At 45.7% G+C, this 15,142-nt stretch overlaps 1 protein-coding gene across 3 annotated transcripts in view; it reads right to left on the reverse strand.

The window, feature by feature from the left end:
• The window catches only part of SHISA6 (shisa family member 6), a 327,507-nt gene that overhangs the window by 167,942 nt on the left and 144,423 nt on the right, over positions 1-15,142 (reverse strand). For 2 of the 3 annotated variants that reach the window (XM_050765002.1, XM_050765001.1), the window contains exon 3: positions 13,975-14,070. The exons of the other annotated variant lie outside the window; for it this stretch is intronic. In XM_050765002.1, coding sequence (XP_050620959.1) covers positions 13,975-14,070 — 96 coding nt within the window. The remainder of the gene's footprint in view (positions 1-13,974; positions 14,071-15,142) is intronic. 3 annotated transcript variants of the gene reach the window in all.

Consider the following 15,142-nt stretch of genomic DNA (forward strand, 5'->3'; position numbering starts at 1 on the left):
TTTACATATGTCTTAAATTGTTTCTAAATAAAAACATTAAAAAATAAAGTCAGTAAAAAAGTTGTGGGCCTAAAACTGGCTATATAAATGATGGTATAACAGCATATATGATTAAGCAGTCATGGGGGAGGTGCAAAATTGAGCAAAAACTGTAGATGTAGATATCAAATTATCTATAAGGAATATTAAGCTGAAGAAAAAGCAATATGCAGAATTTTGTGTTCAAAAATGTATATGATTGAGTGGTAATAGGTTCATAAAAGGTACAGAGATTATTCAATTAAAGGGGCACCAACTTTGACAGAGGTGGGAGGGGCTGTCTTAGCACAGATGCATTGTATTTCAGCACATATGCAGGAGCCCTGGAATATTAGAAATGAAAAATATCTTGTCGAAAATTTACAGGTAGGGAGGTGCAGACTCAGAAAGATGAAGCAATTTTCTAAGACTACATTTATCTGCAAATTCTCAGGTCTCTTGACTCCCAGGTTGGAGTTGTTTCAATTTATCCATCCAACCATCCACTCATTCTTTAATGAATATCCACTGGGCATCAACTATGTGCCAGGCACTGTGCTAGCCATAGGCAACACAGTGGTCAGCATCCCCAGATATGGTCCTTGCTCACATAGGTGCAAAGACAGACATTAGGCAAGACAGCATACAAGTTAAAAATGATATTTTGAAGAGTATGATAAAGAAAATATTATGAAAGATATGATTTTCAGTTGAGGGCCAAGGAAGACTTACTAGAGAAAGGAAAATTTTGGCAGAGACCTGAATGATGAGTATATTGGTCCAATAGGTACCAAAGTGGAAGAACATTCCAGATAGAAGGGAGAGCCTGTGCAAAGGCACTAAAAAGGGAAGAGCAGAAAGGAAGCCAATTTTGGCTAGAATGCAGTGAGCAAGAAGGACAGCAGCAGAGCAAGATGCCTGAGTGCTAAGCAAGGGCTAGACGATGTAGAGCATTGTTTGCTTTCATTCTGAGTCACGTTTTCTACCACAGAATAGAGGAATGAAAGAAGAGTATGTGCATCTTGCGATTTCAGAGTTTTGAGCTCAGTATTTTTACGATGGGCAAGCACTGTTCCAAAGAGTTAGGGTGTGTGTGTGTGTGTGTGTGTGTGTGTGTGTGTGTGTGTGTGTGTGTGTGTATGATATATATGATTCTGGCTCTAATAAAGCCTTAGAGATTTTAGAACCTAGGTAATAACAATAGAGCTGAGCTTTAGAAAGTTTACATTGGAATACGTTAGGTTAGGAAGGTACATTGGAATAAATTTGGTTAAATGAGGTAGAATGAGTTAGATCACTCTGGCTGCTCAGTAGAGGACAGGATGTGGGTGGAGGGTGGGCAGTGGAAATGGAACTCCATGGAGGAGGCCTTTGCAACTTGTCTGGATGGGAAGCAGAGGAGGCACAGACTAGGATCCTGGCTAAGAAGGGGGCAAATGATGTGGAAGTTCAAGAGAATGAAATAGAATGGTAACGGACTTGGATGCAGGCAGTGAGAGAGAGAAAGATGTCAAGGATAGTGTGCAGTGTGGAGAGTGCTGCTTGAGCAACTATATAGCTAGTGGAGCCGTTTACCAAGGTGGGGAACACCAGGGGAAGAGGAAGTTGAGGGAAAAGGGCCAAGGCCTGATATAGGACTGAGCAATCATACAGAATGATCTACCTCAATAAATGCCCAGATATCTTCTTAAAGGGGAACTCCTGAAGACCAAGAATGTCTCATATCTAAAGAAAAGGCTACGATGACAGAAATTGGGCAGAATTTGGGCTTAGGGGCAAATGCTCAAGAGCAAGAACCTTCCCCAGAACCTCTCAATTCACATAAAACAGGGCACTACTTATTCTACTCATTGGTCCATTAGTACCCTAACTACCACCTGATGCGGCCAAAGAACCTGCCTTCTTCAGCCCCAGTCATGTAGGGCCTTCTTTGTGGATCCTGGCTTGAGGTTTCATTCCCTCACTGCCCACTTGTCTACATTTTTGGCTCTCTCCTTTGTTTTTCACTGTGGGAACCATGTCTTCATCTGTGTACGCATAAGCTTCTCTCTAACCTGCTACACCCCAAGCTGGGCATAATCCATTTGTGTTGCTGTATCAGAATACCTGAGGCTGGGTAATTTATAAAGAAATGAGGTTTATTTGGCTCACGATTCTGGTGGCTGCAAAGTCCAGGACTGGGCAGCTACATCTACTGAGGGGCTCACAATGCTTCTACTCATGACAAAGCAAAGCGAGATCTAGGCGTGTATGGAGATCACGTGGTAACAGAGGAAGCAAGAGAGCATCTAGGAAGCAAACTCATTTTTATAATAACCCACTCTGAGGAAATTAATGCAGTTCTGTGAGAGAAAGAACTCACGCCTGTGGGACAGCAATAATCTATTCCTGAGGAATCCTCCCCCAAGAGCCAACACCCTTCTACTAGGCTTCACCTCCCAACACTGCAGCACTGACAGTCAAATTTCAATACGAGTTTTGGCACAGCAGCTAATGACTATGCCATGGCCCTATCTATTCCTGTTGAATGGATTCAGGGCTCAGGCGTTCAACTGCTCTTAGTGAAAAACTAGAAAACCATTACATTTCCCCAGAGTTACTCCCCCAGGACAGAAGAAAAATAAAAAGATTCACTGGGAAGCAGATGAAGAGAACAAGAGTCTGACATCAATTATATTCAAGGAATGAATACTTTATGAGCTCTGGCCCCTCTGAACCCAAACTGCAAACTTATGAATTCCTTGTGGAAGGGCCTTCAGGTATGAACTATGAACAATCTGCTATAAACCTTAGAAAAAAGCCACTTCTCTTCAGTCCCATGTTCATATTGGGAGGATCTTATTACTGGTACCTTAAACAAGGATATGAATGGTCCAAGACTCAGAGTGGCAGAAGAATAGACTGCTCTGAGAACACATGGGGTGTTCAAACTCAAAGACATCCTTTGGGGGAAAATCTCCCCACCTTATTCGATGCAGTAGGCCTACATTTAGGAAGCATCTTATCTTGAAACTATCCCAGCATGTCAGACAATAAAGGGTCTTATCAATCTTCAAGGCTCTGATTTACATGAGGAAACTGAGGCCTGCAACAGTGAAACTATCCATGATTGGGGTCATGGTTGAGTCTCTGGGGAGCATGAAATCCATAAACCCACTCAACTCCCTTCAGCTCTGCAGTCTGAGCTGCACCACAATTCATGCAAACGGGGACACTCGTGCTGCGAAGAGTAGAGGTGAGGGGAGTTGAACATCAGTTTGTAGTCCATCTCTGTCCATGGAGTCGGCCACACACAGAGGTCTGCTTTTTGTGTGTTGCTTCGCTTCTTCGTTCTGTTCTTAAAGGCAGAAGTGTAAGAAGGAGGAAGAGGGCATGGACAGTGGTCATTAATTGTAATGTTTAACTCAGCCCACATTTTTGTGCCTGGAAGGATTCAGGACACTGCCTCCAACCCGCCTTTCTAGCTCTGTTTCCTACTGCCCCCTACAGGTCTCCTACGGTGCCTTCACTTTTCCACTACCTGCCTATAGGTGTCCTATAGCCCCATCACTTTCTTATTACCCTTTACAGGTGACTTACGGCCCCATCACCTTCCTGCCAACCCTCTACAGTTGACTTATGGCCCCATCGCTTTCCTGCTCTACTCTCTACAGGTGACTTATGGCCCCACACACCTGCATTTCCATGATCATGTCTTTGTTTAGGAGGCTCCCCCACCTGAAATACCTGTCCTGCCCTATTCTCGGCCTGTCACTGTTTTCCTTTCCTGCAAGGTGATTCTCTCAACCCCTGTCTCCCATAGGAGGCCACTGAGCACCCGTCCATTCAGAGGCAACATTTTTCTCTTATAATATCTTCCACTGTTCTTGGGATCTACTTCATGGCACTTCCCATTTACTCAGCAGGAGTTTTACTGCCTGGCTTCTCATAGGCAGAATCTGTCTTATTCATCTTTGCTCAACTGATCCTTGAGTTTCACTGGAATGGGCAAATGTACATGTTTCTGTGGCTGGTTTTGGTTCCCTATCTAGAGCAGGTCACTGGAATCTTAAGAGGTCTCTGCATCCCCCTTTCAGAGCCCTTCAAATTATTTTCCTCCTCAGCTACGGGACAACCTCCTTCCAACATGCAGGCTATGGAATGAGACTGTGTGGCACATGCATCTTAGAAGTGATCTTAAAGGCCATTGAGGGGACGTCACTGAAATTTAAAGAAATATTTTCTATCAGTGCTTCTCAAATTTTAATGCGTATATGAATTACCTGGAGTTTTTGTGATAATAAAATGGTGATTCTGATTCAGTAGGTTTGGGGTGGGGCCCGGGAGTCTGCATTTCTCACTGGCTCCCAGGGGAAGCCAAGTGGCTGGCCTGGCATCATCCTTTGAGGGGTAAGTTCTATAGCACTCTGAAGCTCCAACAACATGAAGGGCAACCACTGCTTGAGTGCTCAGAGCTCTGGTGCAGGTGTTTCTCCTACAGTCTCCACAACAGCCCTGATAAGTAGGTAGTACTGTCACCCTATTATATAAATGAATGTCAAAGAGGCCAAAGTCACACAGCTAGCAAGGCTGGAGCCAGGAGCCCAGCATGTCTGACTCCATGACTCTCTTCATAGTTTTCTTCTTCCAACAACCATCGAATGAAGAAAGTTTACATTACTATTTGGAGTGGAGTAAGACTGAGGCTGAGGCCATGATTCTAGGCAGGAGGGGCTGAAATTTGTTTATTCTGTCATGTTTATAATCTGCACAGAAGCAGAGTCACAGAGTAATATAGTTATGTTCCAAACGGTGATGCCCTGGGAACACCAGTCTTCTGCCCCACTTCTAGGCCACCATGAAATCCTGGCCACTGTGGACTGACAGGCTGTTTTCTCCTGGCCACAGGCCCCAGCTGGCATAGAGAAGCCATTCATTCCTACCACCTTCCTGGGGCTTGACTTAGCCCCATAGCTTAGCTTTCAGGGTCTGGGAGACTCTTGGCAGCGAGCAGTAGAGAATGAGGGAAGCAAATGCCAAGGGCTGGCACCCAGGAAGGGGAGATTCCCAACTTGGATGACCAGTCAGTGCCAAGACCAATGCCAGGAAGAGAGACTGTACTAGCCCAAGGGTCATGGCAAGAGAAAGCTCAGATCTAGCACCAGGGACGGATTAGAAAACAAGAAGAGCAGCAGCCCAGAGCTGCTAGACCTCTGGCAGAGCAAGCCAGCCTCTGGGAAAACAGAACTCCGTCCTCTCTGCTCTCCCAAAGAGACGGTAAAGAAAGCACCAAGATTAGGGTTGTAACAGACTTCCCGTGAGCCTCCCCTTCTGCCTAACAGAAAGGAAGACAAGCTGATGAACGCTGAGGAATACGGGACACATTTATGATCCCCAGTGTCCAAAAGTCTCTCTTGCTCCCAACCGGGGGCCATGGGAGATCCAACTATACCTGAGTTATTCCCCTTTTTAGGAAAGCATCCATGTACCCTACAGGTAAGAGCTGAAACTTCCTCAAGCAAGCAGCCTTACAGTTTATCTGGCACTCCTCCTTTGCCCGGTACTATCTCTCCTCTCCTTACACCAGCCCAGAAGACTGTCCCAGTGAATTGGCCTGCCACCTGCATGGGCCAATGGTAGCAGGCCCACAAACAAGCATTAAACAGGGATATGAATGGTCCAGGACTCAACATATGCCTGATGGGAATTTTTCTCTGTGACGCCATTTGCCAAGGTAGTGTGAGTTGGGTGACAGCTTAGATGCCCCATGGAGATACCAGTCCATGTGCCACTTCAACCCAAGCACTCTCTTAGAATGAGGTGAGCTAAAGAAGAACGATGCCCATTCCCTGGGTCAGCCTGTAGACTGACTTCCTTGGGGCCAGGCCTGTGGCTTCAAGTGAGTGCCCTGAGGGCAAACGTGGTGGTGCTACCTTAGAGGTGGACTCTGTGGGTGGCTCAGGAACTTGTTCCATGCTTGAGTGCTTAGTGCTCTACTGCTCCTCATATCAACCTGACTGGCTTAATTGCTGTGAATCCAGCTGGAGACGGAGTCCTGGGCCATACCAAGGAGTCACAGCATCCTTTCAGCTTTCTGGAGGGCGGTGGGTATTCTTGTTAACAGAACCCATATGGGAAATGGAGTTTTGCAGAATCATTACCCTTAGGCAAAATGACTGAAATTGCAAACAGAACTACCCAACTGAGAACTCTCAAAGGTTTTTTTTTTTTACCTTTAAAAAAAATTTATATATATATATAATTTATATATAAATTTATATATATATAAATAGATTTATATATATATACACACACATACATATATATATACACACACACATACATATATATATACACACGTTGGTTTGAACAGTAGTTCTGTTGAGGATAAAACTCACCATTCCTACAGGCCCATCTTTACTTCTGATGCAATCATTTTTTACCAAGTAGCTGTGGTGTGAGGTTGACTCGATTCTAACAACATATGGAATCACACTGACACTCCATATTTTCCTAAGGGTAAGACTTAGGGACAGCCTGTGGGTGCTATCCAGGGTCATGGGAAACACTATTGAATAGAGCTGAGCACACCAAGTCAATGACAGGTTCTCCGTATCCAGCCATTAATCAGGACTGAACGGACATGAAGTAAACAGGGGTGCTGTCCCACAGGTGCAGATCCGAATGACCAATAGTCAGCTGAGATCTTTGGTGCCCTCAGCCCAGAACCCGAGAGTTCCGCTCTGCTCTGCTCCCACTCCTCCCCGTCCACGCCTCACCTACAGAGCCACACAAGAAAGACGGCTCCCAGGTGGTACTGGCTTCACAGAGGCCATTCCCAGGCAAGCCTGTACTTCCCTCTCAGGGTTGAAAAAGCTCACTGTTGCCATGGAGACTGGACGCCTTCTGAGTGCTGTGCTTTATCTAGAGTCCAGCGTTCAAACACCTTGGTATACTCAAACCCACTCACTCCCCTGGCTCTCCGGATCGTGAAAATATCAAGGCAGGGTTCTATTAGTCAAATGCCTCAAACGTCTCTTTGCCACAATCCACTGTTGGTCTGGGGTTCTTGCCCAAATCCTGGTGTGGGGGTGGCAGCCTGTGATTTTACGGAGGCCCACACATATACATGCATCCTTTCTCCCTAGGAGAAAAGACCTAATTTCAAATCTTGTATCGTGTGAGACCACAGGCAGCACCCAGACAAATGGGCTGGTGCGAGTGGTGAGCATGGCCCCTGGATTAGATCAGCCATGGGGCTGCAGAAAGGGCTGAGGAGATAAAGCGAGCTCAGCCCCAGAAGGTAGTGCTGGGTAGGATGTCCACAGTCCACGTAAAACCTGACGCAGCTGGAGGAGGTCCCTGACCTCAGCTTTGATTAACTTCTCTGCTTTGTTCAGCCTCCCACGTTAATGGTTAGTCCCTGGCCATCGTTATTTCCCAAAGTCACACTCCTCAAAAATCTTCTACTCTCACATCCTCCACCAGTTCCAGGGACCAAGGCTCTTATCCTTGCTTCCCCTTGTCCTGCTCTCTTACCCCTGTTAGACTATTTACCCCCATCATCATTGACTAACATCTCTGCGTTTTCTGAATTTTATAAGCCAGGCCTGGCTTCATGCGCTTCTCAGAGTCAGATACAGCAAGTGCCATCAGCCTAGCCTCTAGAATTCCTCCAGCCCCACAGCTCCTCCTCCTCCTCAGATCGGTGCACTTGCACAGCCAAGCGAGCACCTCTGTGATTCCCCTTGTTGGTGAGACTCCTAAATTGGCCTCAGGATGGTCACTTTTCCAGCCTTGACCTCATCACCTGCTCCTATGCACTCACCCCTTTTTTAGCATTTAGTCCCTGAACTTTCCGCCTCAGACCCCATGGAGTGCCTCTCTGGGTAGCAGGATGGCCATACCCAACCCAGTCCCCAAGAGCATTATCTGGATGGGATGACAGGATCTGTTCAGGGTTGTTCGGTGGGGTCTGGAAAGGTGCTTTCAGGCCAACAGCTTCTTGCATTCTGGCCTTGTCTCTATCTCCCAGGTGACCTCAGAGCAGTTCCAATATTTCCTAGGGCCTTGGAGCTGTGCCAGTTCGAGCTCTGGGCAGAAGGACCCGTATGCTACGTCTCCAGGTTCTGCAGGTCATTGTGAAAAATGCTTTGAAGCCAGACTGGCTGGGCTTTCTCCCACACCATTAGGGTGACCAACTGTCCTCATTTGCCAGAAACTGTTTTCCTAGGACGCAGGATTTTCAGTGCTAAAACTGGACAGTCCTGGACAACCAGGGATGGTCGGTCACCTTAATCCCTCACTTACAGCTGATGGTTTGCTTTCCATTTCACTGAGAAATGATCACATACACCCACTTGCCTGCACCTCCATTCCCTGCCTTAATTGCTCCAAAGCTCCTAACTCCATTGGACCTACTTCATATATTTACTTGCGTCTTGATTTATTTCTGTCTTCTCTGACTGACATGTAAGTTTGTCTGCTGTATCCTCACTGCCCAGGACAGCGTCTAGCATTCAGCCAGTGCTCAGGAAATGTGATTTAGTGGAGGAATTAATGGAAAAATGGGCAATTGCTCCTACAACAGAGCGATCACTGTAGCTCCTTCCTTTTACCAAAGGCTTAAAAAATGTCTCTCTTTCTCTCTCCCTTGGTCTTTCTTCCTCTCTCTCTCTCTAACTCCCACTGTCCTCCATCTGGCTCCCAGCATGGCAGAAAGGACCTGGTGAATGGTGAGAAATACCAGAGGAGGAGGGCAGGTAGTAACTCGCATCGTCACCTCCATGGGGACCTACATGTCACATTTACTCTGCAGCTGCAGTGAGCACATCTGCCATTGCCACTACCACCACTGTAAGGACCCCTTACTCAGACTTGGTGTAGCCAGGGATATCCCAGTGGAAACCACTGGAATTGACAATATTGACATATGGGGGTTCTGGAAAGAATTCCCTGGCTTTTTCAACCAGGCTCAAACATCAGCCAGCCTGACTGAGTTTTTAACCAAATTGCCAAAGTCAAAGAGGGTTTCCATAGGTGTATTCATTTAGACAGATTCTGAAAATCGATCTGAGGGGACTGAGCTTCCTGTCCGGAAGAGCAGTCCCCGCCAATCTAGTGTTCATGCTGTAACTCCTGGCTCAATCTTTTTTACGACTTCCTGTCTTGCAAAATGTGTGCCTCTAATAAGAAGAGTCATCTTCTATTGAGCATTACGTGTGGTTCCCATGGAAGCACAGCCCATCCACCACCTCAGCTGCCCCCCAGCTTGGAGAGGCAGGAGAGCACAGTGAGCAGCAGCAGATCTTCAGAATCAGGCCTGGATTTGGAACAAAACACGACTGACTGCTTGATGCTGACTTAGGCAAGCTGCTCAACTGCTCTGAGTTTCACTTTTTGCCTATGAAGTGAAGGTAACGAGCTCTCCCACAGGGTGGTTGTAAAGATGAAGATACAGGCACACAGTATGTATGTATGTAAGTATGTATGTATATATGTAAAGACCTGGTACATAGTAAATGCTCAACAAATAGAAGTGTTATCACTGAGCTTTCATGGTGGCAGCCTGGAGGACTCTTTGCCTTGCTAAAGACTGTTCTCGGTTCCAGTGTTGGGGGCTGGTTGATCTTGTCTAATGAACGAAGAAAAGATTTCAGGGGAATTTGGCCTACATTCATGGTTGCTCAGATCAGCATCTTAGCCCTAGATTCTATTTATCATAAGCAATGAATGAACAGGAGGTCAAAGAAAGGAACCAAGGAAAGGGAGACATGCAGAAGTAGGTACTTAGAAGGAGACAGTCAGAGGAAAAGTAAGAATTATAAGAAAAAGAATGAGCATGCCATTCAGTTAGAAAGTCCTGAAAAAGGGTGTCAGAACTAATTCTAGTCCCTGGGGAGCCTAAGGCGGTGCTATGTAACCTGAGGGGTTGGTCAATCACTGTAGAACCTTCTAGACAAAAATGAAGGCTCTACCAACAGGTGAGAGACACAGTAGAGGCCTTTGAGGGATATGGAGCCCCACAGGCAGAATTCTATGTTTTAAAAGGTCTCACATTCTCAGTCCCACTAACAAAAGAATACCCATTTATTGCAGGCTTCCTTTGAGAGTATTTAATTACCCATGCACTATGGATCTTGCTACCAAGCAGACAGATCCATACACATTCTTATCCCCAAGCCCTTGAAATGGAGGAGCCCCCACTGATGCTAGAGGTTGCTTCTGTCTCCAAGCTGCCTCTAGAGCCTATAAAAAAAGGGCTGACAGGGCTGGGCGCGGTGGCTCATGCCTGTAATCCTAGCACTTTGGGAGGCTGAGACGGGCGGATCACCTGAGGTCAGGAGTTCGAGACCAGCCTGGCCAACATGGTGAAGCCCTGTCTCTACTAAAAATACAAATATTAGCCAGGCATGGTGGCGCATGCCTGTAGTCCCAGCTACTTGGGAGGCTGAGGCAGGAGAATTGCTTGGACCCGGGAGACGAAGGTTGCAGTGAGTCAAAATTGTGCCACTGCACTGCACGCCAGCCTAGGTGACAGAGTGAGACTCCATCTCAAAAAAAAAAAAAAAAAAAAAAAAGCTGACAGAACTGATGTCAACTAAGATTCCAATGAAGACTCCCACCCTCACTTAGAACAAGGACCATCCATGCTTGGCTCTTGGATAATCAGAGTCTGATTAGAAATACACATTAAATTAAGTGATCCGGGTTAGTAGGGCAATGGTAAAGCAGGTATTGGCTACCCATTTAGTCCTGAGAGTCAAAATGGGGCAATGCAATGGCCAGATGCCACCAGGAAGCCTAAGGAAAATGTTGGATGAAGGGGGAGAAAGGCATAAAGGAAGAGGATCTACTGAAGTTGAAACAAAGGATAGAGAAAGAAAACAAAGAGAATTAAACACATACAAATGAAAATGACCCCACATTATATGTTTCTGAATTGTTCCCTTCCACGGGATATTTACATGGGCCAGTTGCTTACAGCTAGCACTTGGAGTTGAACTTAGTTGCTCTGAAGGAAGAGAGGATGGTTCTCTGCCCTTTACCAGAGATCCAAGCTGTCCAGAGGACTAAAGAGTCCCTGACATTAGAGGGGAAGTTCACACCAGGTGTAGTGACTCAGTCCCATAAACTCAGCACTTTGGGAGGGGAAGGTGGGAGGATCGCTTGAGGCCAGGAGTTTGAGACCAGCCTGGGCAACATAGTGAGACCCTGTTTCTACAAAAATTAAAAAAATTTTTAATTAGCCGGGCATGGGAGCATGCACCTGTAGTCCTACTCAAGACGCTGAAATGGAAGGATCACTAGAGCCCAGGAGTTTGAGGTTATAGCGAGCTATGATTGTGCCACTGTACTTCAGCCTGGGCAACAGAGTGAGACCCTGTCTCCCTCTCTCCCTCCCTCTCCCTCTAAAAAAGGCAATCTCCATTTCCGAAGTCTGCCTGCACCCACTACCCCCACCACCACCCTCAAACCCAGATTCTTTGTTCTTGAAACTTCAGCTGTTCTCTAAATAGGGAAATACACACAAGGTACATTCCTGGAAAGAGAAGGTGTCAGAAACCTTGGTAGAGAAGGGAATGGGGAGAAAAAATACGGCACAAATAGTGAATGGGGAGAACAAACAATGCATGCACAGGAGGGGAAGGTGGTGCCACAGAACAAGTTAAGATGGGAGATAAGGAGCATCAGACACAGCATAGCCCCACAGGCATGGGCAGGGGAGAGTCTCCTGGATGTCCCAAGCAGCAGTGACTGAAAGGACAGATGGGGACTGGGAATCACCTTTATGTGGCTATGATGGAGTCCAGTTCATTTGGAAGCAGCCTTAAGTCCACAAATGGATAAATGCATGATCTGGCTCCCCTACGGCTTGGATCCTCTCTCTTTCCACTCTCATCCTCTTTTATCCTGCTGTACTCAGACTGGCCTCCTTTCTACTTTCCCAATTCCCACCTTATTGGAGAGGCCTTCCCTGGCAAGAGCAGCTTCCTGCCACTGCACTCCCTGCTTCCTGCTTTAATTTTTCTCCTTGTACTTATTGTCAATAATTTATTTTGTCTGTTTCCCCCAGTGGAATGTGAGTTCTGTAAGGAACTCCGTAAACTCCATATCCTCTAAATATTGCTTAGCACATAGCAGGCCTCATTAAATATTTGTTGAAAGAATGCATGAACCGAAAGCCGTCCTATTTATTATATGTATAAAGAGTTCTGTTGGCTGAAGTGTTGGGTGTTTGGGGTTGGACCATCTATAAGGGTAAGGGGTAGGGGAAAGGGTGAGCAACCACGGCAGTGGAGAAACCTCCATAAGAGTTGCTGTGTTCTGTCTGGAAATCCGTATTTCCACCTCTGCTCCGAGGTTTGTAGGCTTGTGGCAGCTGGCCTCCACATTGGCCCCCAACAATCCTCGGCTCCTGATATTCATGCCTCAGTGTAGTTCACACCCACGCAGAATAGGATATTGCAAAAATAATGGTGTGCAACCAATAGGATTGGTCATCAAAGACGCTGTGTCTCTGTCTCTTTCTCTGATTACCCACCCTGACGAAATCCAGGCACCATGCAGTGAAGACACTCAGCTACCCAGGGAGAGAACGTCACAGGGAGGAACTGAAGCTTCTTGCCAACATCCAACACCGTGTGAGTGAAGCGTCTTGGAGGCAGATCCTCCAGCCCTAGTCAAGCCTTCAGAGGAGGCAGCCCTGCCTGACGTGGTGATGGCAACCTCATGAGACTCCAAGCCCAAAGCACTCAGGTTCCCAACCCACAGGAACCATGTGAGATAAGAGATGTTTATTACTGTTTTAAAATGCTAAGTTTGAGAGTAAATTGTTTCACAGTGCTAGGTAATAATCACAAAGTGGATGATGTGGGGACCAGCAATCCCAGGTTTGAGTTGACTATGGCCCAGAATGTATCTTTTAGTGAGTAACTGTGAAGTGCATTTCCCACTCTGGAGATAGCTGGTCCCAGTTTGATTCTGCAACTCTCAGTAGCCACAAATGCCACCTGTATCCTCAATAAACTTTATTTAGACACAAATAGACACAACAGAAAATACATACACAGATACAGATTTTTTTTTCTCTATAGGATGAACAAACATCACATAAGGAATTTTAAAAGTAGGTGCATGGAACGTAAGAAAATATTGCACAGTTCCTTGTTTACTCACACAAGACACATATCTCAGGGGAAGACAGGGATACACCATCCCTACAACAGAATTCACATTTGATCTATAACAGCACACAGGTATTGGGACGGTAATCAAAGGAGTTAGGGATCCAGTGACTCTTGATGTGACAGAATGCTCACAACACTCGTAGGACCTTGTTTAAACAAAAGACAGAATTGAGGAGGAGTCCGTGCCCCCCGCACAGATGCTCTGCAAGCTGTCAGCTAGGTCGTAAAGCAGCTCAGCAGAAACTCTAGGTTAGCTTTCATCTTGAGGCTTGAAGGTTTGCATAACCTTCTACCTTTGTGTCCACATCCCACAGTGTTTACGGAGACACACTGAGGATGCTGAAACTCTCCACATGCACACCGGCTTAGATACCACAGTACAGAACGTTGACATCGGTTTATAAAATGCAGCTTTCAAAGGGAAAAGGAATAATAGCCAAGAGGCGAACACACACATTGCAAATGCTGCTACATCTACCGGCAGTGTTTTCCACCACACTCCCGTGGTCCCCTCCCACAGGGAGCCGCCAGCATCTGTGTCCTGCTCCCCGCCATGGGTGGAGCGGGATGGGTGTCTCTTGGAAGTCTATCGCCCTCTAAAGTCACACCTGTGACCTCCTGGTAACTCCTGTCAGAAGCCACGCATGTCACCAGGACAAGCTGCCATGGAACCACCCCGCTTTTTCCTGTCCCAGACAAGCCTCTGGCCTCCACACCATCTTCTCATTTCAGATGGGGGTTCCCTAGGCCACCTCTGTATTTTAGTAAAAAATGGTTTCCACTGTACCCTTGGTGTGTCCTCTTCCTAATGTGACAAATCCAGATGAGATGAAGTTATGGAGATCAGGTCCTCCACTTCGGTAAGCATCCTTCCCATAATGCCCTGCAAGAAGATGGGGCAGAATTACCTGGCGCATCCACGACACCAACATGGAAGACAAGTGCAGCTGCACCTCACTCAACAGTGACGGCATGCATACCAGCAGCTAAGTCAGAAGGTGGAGGCAGTCAAGAATATATATACACATATATATAAAATATATATTATATATGAAAATTATATATATTACTGAATATATATACATATACATATATAATTATATATACATATATGTGTATATATATTAGTGTATATATACACACATATATACTCAGGGGAAGACAGGGATACACATTCCTACAACAGAATTCACATCTGATCTATAACATATAATATAATATATATATAAGTATATATATACATATATGTATATAAAACTGTGCAACAAAGAACAAAGTCCTGGGAACATTACATTACACTGAACGTATAGGAGAGCAAAGGAGATACATGACTTGATTTTGGCATTTCTGGCTGAGCGCAAGGTGCACCAGAACCTTAGTCTATTTGTCCCAACGCTCTTTCCTTTATCTCACCTTCCCTCTGTCTCTTTCATCCATTATTCATTTGTTTTTTTCTTCCTAATGTTTATGAATCACACCACAACCTGTGGGACTACAGCTTGTGACTTCAGAGAAATCCAACAGCAGCTGAGGCTGACAAATAGAATGGTGGTTACAAAATACTGAGAAAATATATATGTGCTTCGCTTCCTTGACTTTCTGCAGCAGACATTATCCCCTGCCCACCTAATGCAGATATCTATATCTACCTGTGGGTTTGAGGGGAGGCAAAGACGGAGGGCAGGTTAGGATTGTGGATAGAAATTCAAAGAGACGTAAGTTAATGTTCTACTTCTGACATTCAAAATAGGATTTTGCAGTATGCTTGAAATACAGGCATTGTAAAGAAAGAAAGGCCTCCCTGAATGCCCTCCTAAAGTATGTACATGTGAAAATGGAGAAAAACCATTTCTTTCATGTTACCACAAAAGTGTATTAAAAATCGTATGTATAGCTATAACAATGCACAGAACTACTTCAGATATAATGTGAAGTTTAAAAATGGACAGAAATGG

This window comes from Macaca thibetana, chromosome 16 (genome assembly GCF_024542745.1).
Source record: "Macaca thibetana thibetana isolate TM-01 chromosome 16, ASM2454274v1, whole genome shotgun sequence".
NCBI lineage: Eukaryota > Metazoa > Chordata > Mammalia > Primates > Cercopithecidae > Macaca > Macaca thibetana.